Here is a 7,305-nt window from a genome sequence, read left to right on the forward strand (position 1 = left end):
ATGGGGGGCTACAAATTGAGATGCTACCCTGTGGACAACTTGACACACGAGGCAAGAAAACATGACTCTTATTGGGGCCTATCTGAGTCGGACCAACTAACGAGCAGGAACAGTAGGACGAGATCAAAGCAGGAAATGGGGAGGCAGGAACAAAAGTGGACACCAACTGAGATCCTACTCTATGGACAACGTGACCTGGGGGGGCAAGAAACCAGGGTTCTTCCTTCTGGCCTATCTGAGCAGTACTACCTAATCAGCAGGAAGAGCTGGAAGACACCAAAGCAGGAAGTGTGGGAGGCATGAGTAAAAGGGGGGCTACCAACGAAGACCCTACTCTGAGGACAACTTGAAGTGGGGCAAGTAAACAGGGCTCTTTGATGGGACCTATCTGACCAGGACCAACTAGCCACCAGGAGTACTTGAAGAGACCAAAGCGAGAAGTTTGCCGGGGCAGGTATAAACGGGGGCTACCAACTGAGACCCTAATCTGAGGACGACTTGGCCTGGGGGCAAGAAAACAGGACTCCCTTTTGTGGCCCATGTGAGCAGGACCAAGTAACCAATAGAGCAGTTGGAATGGACCAAAGCAGGAAGTGGGGGGGTGGGCAGGACAAAAGGGAGGCAACCAACACACACCCTACTCTGAGGACAACGTGACCTCGGGGGCAAGAAAACAGGACTCTTGGTTCGTGCCTATGTGAGCTGGACCAACTAACCAGCAGGAACAGTTGGAAGAGACCAAACCAGGAAGTGTGTTTGGAGGAGTGGCAGGAATCTAAAGGGGACTACCAAATTAAACCAGATGCTGAGAACAATGTGACCTAGGGGCATGAAATTAGGACTGTTTCTTGCAGCCTACTTGAGAAGGAACAATTAACCAGCAGGAACACTTGGAAGATACCAAAGCAGGAACTGGTGGATCGGGAATAAAAGGGGGCTACCAACTAAGACCCTACTCTGGAGACAACTTGACCTGGGGGGAAAGAAAACAGGAATCATGGTGCAGCCTATCTGAGCAGGGCCAACTAACCAGCAGGAAGAGATGAAAGAGACCAAAGTGAGAAGTATGGGGGGGGGAGCAATAAAAGGGGGCCTACAAACTTAAACCCAACTCTGAGGACAACTTGACCTGGGGCCAAGAAAACAGGACTTTGTGTTGGGCCTTACCTGAACAAGACCAACTAATCAGCAGGAGCAGTTGAAAGAGACCAAACCAGGAAGTGTGTGTGTGTGGGGGGCGTGGTCAGCAGGTACAAAAGGGGGGTGCCAAATTAAACACAACTGTGAGGACAACTTGTCCTAGGGGCAGGAAAATAGGATTCTTTGTTGAGACATATACAAGCAGGACAAACTAACCTATAGGAACAGTTGGAAGAGACCAAAGCAGGAAGGGGGAGGCAGGAATAAAAGGGGAGGCTACCACCTGAAATCCCACTCTGAGGTCAACTTGACCTAGTGGAATAAAAATAGGACTCGTAGTTGGGGCCTATCTGAGCAGGACCAATTAACCAGCAGGAACAGGTTGAAAAGACCGAAGCAGGAAGTGTGGGGTGGGCAATAGGAATAAAAGGGGGGGCACCAACCGACTCCCTACTCTGATGACCACTTGACCTGGGGGAAAGAACATAGGACTCTTTGTTGGGCCCTATCTGAGCAGGACCAAGTAACAAGCAGGAACCGTTGGAAGAGACCAAAGTAGACAGAGTGGGAGGGCAGGCAAAAAAAAGGGGGGCTACCAAGTAAGACCCTACTCTGGGGACAACTTGATCTAGATGGTAAGAAAACAAGACTGTTTGTTCGGTCCTATCTGAGCAGGAGCAAATAACCAGCAGGAGCCTTTGGAAGAGAACCAAACGGGAATGGGGGGGGGGATAAGAGGGGGGCTGCCAAATGGGACCCAATTCTGAGGGCAACTTAACCTGGCGGCAAGATAATAGGACTCTTTGGGGGCCAATCTGAGTAGGACCAACTAACCAGTGGGAACAGTTGGAAGAGGCCAAAGCAGGAATTGGGGGGCAGGAATAAAAGGGGGGCTACCAGCTGAGACCATACTCTGAGAACAACTGGACAAAGCGGGCAAGTAAATTAAGACTCTTTTTTGGAGCCAATCTGAGTAGGACCATCTAACCAGCAGGAAGAGTTGGAAGAGACCAAAGCAGGAAGTGTGGTGAGCAGGAATGAAAGGGGCCTAGTAACTGAGACCCTACTTGGAACACTACTTGACCCAGGGGGCAAGAAAACAGGACTCTTTATTGGGGCCTGTTGAGCAGGACCAACTACACATCAGGAATCGTTGGAAGAGACCAAACCGGTAAGTGGGAGGGAGCAGGAGTAATAGGGGGGCTGCCAACTGAGTCCCTACTCTGAGGACAACTTGTGTTGGGGACAAGGCAACAGGACTCTTTGCTGGGACATAGCTGAGCATGACCAACAAACCAGTGATTACAGTTGGGAGAGACCAAAGCAAGAAATGTGTGTGTGGGGGGGTGCGGCAGGAATAAAGGGGGGGGGCTACCAACTACAACAGTACTCTGAGGACAACTTGACATGGGGTCAAGAAAACAGAACCCTTTGTTGGGGCCCTGTCGGAGCAGAACCAACCAACCAGCAAGAACAGCTAGAAGAGACCAAAGCAAGAAGAGAGGGGGGAGGAATAGAAGGGGGGCTACCAACTGAGACCCTCCTCTGAGGACAACTTGTCCGAGGAGCAAGAAAACAGGAGGCTTTGTTCAGGCCTATCTGAGCAGGACCAAGTAACCAGCAGGAACAGTTGGAAGAGAGAAAAGTCGGAAGCGTGTGTGGCGGGGCGGCAGGAATAATAGGGGGGACGGGCCCAGGCTCTTCTGCAGCAGATGTCGGGACTTCATGGAGATCCGCAGGGCCCATCCCGCCCCGGGGAGAGGAGAGCAGCCTGGGCCGCGGTGCCGGGGTACGTGTAGAGAGTGGCCGCAGGCCCCGTCCACTCAACTGTGCCTCGGGGATCTGAGGAAGCTGAGGACCTTGGGGTGAGGGACAGGATCCTAGGTCAGGAAAGGGCAGGGACACAGGACGGGGCCACGGTGTCCAGGTGGGGGTCAGAGGGAGGACTGAGGGACTCGGGTCCCCAGGACAGAGGGGACGTCCCAAAGTTCAAGACCTCAGGCCTTCTGAGAAGGGCCCTTGGGAGGCATGGGGACTCGCGGAGGAGAGTCGGGCCAGACTTCCGCAGCAGCCGGGTCTCAGAGACACCGGAGGAGGCGCAGGGGGCGGGGGGGGGGGGTGGCTGGGCCACCTCAGGTGGGCAGAGGGCAGGGCCCGTGTCCCGGGGCGATTCCTAATGAGGAACAGAGGGACCTGCAGGCAAAGGAGCCTGGACCCCACAACAGAGTCAGTCCGCGCAGGCCCCCGGGAGGGATGGGGACACTGGGCGAGGCTGGACTTGGGCATCCGGGTCTCGGATCACCTGGACGGGGGAGTGGGGGTCGGATGGGTGAGCTGGGCAGAACCTAGGACCCGCTGTCTGTCGGGAGCAGCCGCTCCGGTGGGCAGACGGGAGGAGGGCCCAGGTGCTGTCAGGAGACCAGGTCCACCCCAGCCCAGAGCTACGAAGTCAGTCCGTGCCGCAGGCCCGGGGAGCCCCTGCATCGGGTGGCCAGAGGTGGCGGGCACCCCGTCACTGAGCCTGGGCGGTGCGTCCCAGAGACCTTCGGACCCCGGTCTGAGGGGCACGAGTTCCCATCGTCAGCGGCCACGCGCACAGGCCAACCCCGGGGTGCAGGAGGCCACCTAGGGAACACCGAGAGAGGGACTCTGGCCCCCAGAACGCAGGCCCTGGCCGGAAGGCGACCCCTAGCGGCAGCCTAGGGAAGCCCCTAGTGGGAATGAGGCCCCGCGGGGTGTCTGGACTTCCGCATCCGGGTCTCAAGAGACTGGCGGGGCGGGGCGGGGCGGGGCGAGGGCGCCTTGGCGTGGGCGCCGGCGAGGGCGTCGGCGTGGGCGTCGGCGTCGGCGTCTTCCGGCCGCGCCTCGAATCCCGTCAGGCGCGGCAAGGGCGCAGAGCCTCGTGGGCTTCGAGGTGAGGCCCAGAGGGACGAGCGAGGGAGCCGGGACCCAGAGGGGAAGGAGTCCGGCGGGTGGCGGCGGCGGTGGAGGCCGCAGGGTGGCGCGACCACGACGACTGTGACCAGGGCGTGAGGCGTGGGCGGACTCGGGCTCTGGGTCCCAGCCCGACTGAGAGCTGGTTGCGCGCGAGGAGCCGGCGTCAGGCGGCAGAGCCCGAGGCCCAGGCCGCCCAGGGAGTCCGGATGGGGACGAGAGGATAGGGCTGAGGGACCCCAAGGAAGCCACGTGAGCCCCCCGCCATCGGCCCCGGGCCTCCCCGGACTTGGTCGCCTCGTGCGACGCCAGCCGCCTTGGCCCGGACCTCGCCGGGCCGTGAGGGTTCTGGTGGGAGGCAGCGGGCGCGGGGCTCCCCGGGAGAGCCCTGCGGGAGGACGGCCGCAAGCCCCTTGGACCCCAGCCCCGGGGCCGCCCTCGGAAAGCCGCCCCCGCGGTGGGTCTGGGCGAGGGGAGGGCCTTGGTGTGCGGGGCTGGACCCCGGTCAGCCGAGGCAGGATCCCGGGCCCTGGCCGGGGTGCAGGGGAGAGAGGAGGCGCTGCGTCCCAGCCCAGGACACCTGCGTAGGGCCCAGGCCTGCCCTGCCGCTCGGGTCCGCTCTGGCTGTCAGCGGAGGCCCAGAAGGGGCAGGCCCAGGCCTGATGGGGGGTGGGGGGGGTGGGGGCTCCCGGGGCGGGGCCGCCCAGAGTCCTGGCCAGAATCCCCTGGCCGCAGTGGGGGGTGGGGGCCTGGGGCGGTGCTCGCGGTCTGCACCCACCCTGAGACCCTGAGGCGCCCCCTCCCTCCCCCCCTCCCTCCCTCCATCCCTCCCTCTTCCAGGGGCTCTGCGAGCTCTGCAGTTGAGGCCTTGGTCTGAGGCAGGAGTCCTGAGGTCACAGAGCAGAGGAGGCGCGGCCGCGTGCCAGTCGGTTGTCCAGGCGAGGTGGGTGCACCCCGCGTGGGGCCGGGGGCTCGCCCATCCCACCCCAGAGGGGACCCCTCGGCCCCCAACCCCCACGCGGCCCCGCTCTCAGGCCTGGGAGCTCGGGGTCTGGGTGGGCTGGGCCTCCCCCTGAGGAGCCACCCCTCTTCTGTCTTCAAGGTCTGGCGACCATCATGTCCCTGGGTGAGAGCAGTATGTTCTGCAAGCTGAAGGAGGAGCCAAGAGAGGTCCCACTGCCATGGGATGCACCGCTGCCAGAGCCTGAGGACAGGGAGGTGGAGGAGGTGGAGGTGAAGAAGGAGGAGTTGGAGTTGAAGAAGGAGGAGTTGGAGGAGGAGAAGGTGGAGGAGGAGGAGGTGGAAGAAGTGCATTTGGAGGTGGAGGTTGAGGTGGAGGAGCTGGAGGTTGAGGTGGAGGAGGTGGAACCCCAGGAAGAGGAGTTGGAGGAGGAGGAGGTGGAGGTGGAGGAGGAGGAAGCAGAGGAGGAGGAGGGGGGGTACCCATCTCCCCCCTCCTCCTCCTCCTCCTCCCCTTCCTCCCCGTCCTCCTCCTGCTCTGTCCTCATTCTGGTCCCCCTGGAGGAGGGGTCTGCTGCTGCCGGGTCCCCGAGTCCTCCCCAGAGCCCTCGGAGCTCCTGCCCCTCCCCCAGTGCCATGGCAGGCGCTTCGGGGAGCCAGTCCCACCAGGGCTCCAGCAGCCCCGATGAGGAGGGGTCGAGCACCTGGGGGGCCCCGGCAGGGGCCCAGGCCTCGCTCCCAGATGCGCTCCGCGTGAAGGTGGCCGGCCTGGTGCTGCTTCTGCTCCTCAAGTATCGCACCAATCAGCCGACCACACGGGCGGAGATGCTGGCGGCGGTTAGCCAAGATGACCAGGACCGCTTCCCCGTGATCTTCCGCCGAGCCTGCGAGTATCTGCAGCTGGTCTTTGGAGTCGACGTGAAGGAAGTGGACCCCCGCGAGCGCTCCTACGTCCTGGTCAGCATCCTGGGCCTCAGCTGCGATGGGACGCCGAGTGGTAGGCACGGCATGCCCAAGACCAGCCTCCTGGTGCTGGTCCTGTGGGTGATCCTCCTGGAGGAGGACCGTGCCCCTGAGGAGGCGGTGTGGGAAGCGCTGGGGGTCATGGGGGTGTATGCCGGCAGGGAGCACGTATTCTATGGGGAGCCCAGGGAGCTGCTGACCGAAGTCTGGGTGCAGGAAGGGTACCTGGAGTACCGGCAGGTGCCCGGCAGCGAGCCCGCACGCTACGAGTTCCTGTGGGGTCCCAGGGCGCACGCAGAAACCAGCGCCGTGCAAGTGCTGCAGCACATCCTCGCGGTCAACAGCAGGCAGCCCGGGTCTCCGTGTCTGTCCGAAGAGGCTGTGAGCCATGAGGAAGAGCGGGCCTGAGCCCGAGGGGCAGCCGGGCCCGTTCCCACCTGGGGTCGAGCAGCCTCTCCTGCGGGGCACGAAGCCAGGCCACTTCTCCCCTGCGAGTGCGAGCAGAGCGGGCGCTGGGCGTTGTGAGTAGTGGAGGGCCAGGGCGGCTTGGGGGAAAGCGGGGCCAAGCGCACGTTTGGGTGGGTTCTTGTTCTCTGTCTACGTGGCCTCGGAAATCGATCTTTGTTTCGTCGAGGAAGTTTTCAGATGTTGTTCCTTGTCATAGAAGGTTTCGTGAGCCTCGGGCTCAGTGTGGGAGTGGCACCCACGCCACAGGTGTTCAAGAGTCAGAGTTTTGCCGTTTGGTGCAACGAGCTGGGAACCCTTCCGTCCTCGTTCGGGATCCAGAAGGGAATCGCGGTGCCTGGGCTGGGCACAGACAGGGATGTCTTGCAAACGTGAAGACCTTGGCAGTAAACGGATGGCTTCAGGACATGGAGAAATAAAAGATGTTCGTTCTTGCTTCTTGTCCCTTGTCATCTGTCATTCTGGACAAGGGACATAGAGATGTGTGCCTGCCTTTGCTTGGGTCTCCAAGAAAGGAGGAGACACTCGATCTGAGCAGAGGTCCCCAGCTCACTGGGACATTTGTGGCCGGACATTCGCTGAGCTCTGCTCACTCTCGGAAGGGCCCTGTGTTGGCAGTGAGGACACTAGGAGAGGCAGGACACGTCCCACCCATAGGTGACTATCTAGCAGCTGCGGTCCCCATGGGAAGGCAGGGAAAGGTCCCCTAAGAGGAGCAGAAGAAATGAAAGAAGGCTGAGGCGGTGGGGCTCCAGGGGGGGAGCCCCGCAGTGGAGATGCCCTGCCCGAGCCAGGCTGGCCTGGGATCTCTGTTCAGTGCGATGCTTCTGGGCAGCTCATCAC

The 7,305-nt window shown here is 61.4% G+C and overlaps 1 protein-coding gene and 1 long non-coding RNA gene across 3 annotated transcripts; both read left to right on the forward strand.

The window, feature by feature from the left end:
- Window positions 1-2,094: 2,094 nt before the first annotated feature.
- On the forward strand, window positions 2,095-5,298 carry LOC124525722 (uncharacterized). Of its 2 annotated transcripts, none has more exons than XR_006965548.1 (3): window positions 2,095-2,311; window positions 4,915-5,017; window positions 5,177-5,298. It is a non-coding gene; the product is annotated as an uncharacterized LOC124525722 (long non-coding RNA). The 2 variants fall into 2 exon arrangements; XR_006965547.1 differs by lacking the exon at window positions 2,095-2,311 and adding an exon at window positions 3,979-4,054.
- Window positions 5,299-5,575: 277 nt separating this feature from the next.
- Window positions 5,576-6,897, forward strand: LOC124525743 (melanoma-associated antigen 8-like). Its single transcript, XM_047098329.1, has 3 exons — window positions 5,576-5,991; window positions 6,214-6,518; window positions 6,662-6,897. The coding sequence occupies exons 1-2, from the start codon at window positions 5,671-5,673 to the stop codon at window positions 6,403-6,405; spliced, it is 513 nt and encodes a 170-aa protein (XP_046954285.1). The 5' UTR covers window positions 5,576-5,670; the 3' UTR covers window positions 6,406-6,518; window positions 6,662-6,897.
- Window positions 6,898-7,305: the final 408 nt, after the last annotated feature.

The sequence above is a fragment of the Lynx rufus genome, unplaced genomic scaffold, assembly GCF_022079265.1.
Source record: "Lynx rufus isolate CCGP_SWC_20201006 ecotype Redwood Valley unplaced genomic scaffold, mLynRuf1.p SCAF_46, whole genome shotgun sequence".
Classification (NCBI taxonomy): Eukaryota; Metazoa; Chordata; class Mammalia; order Carnivora; family Felidae; genus Lynx; species Lynx rufus.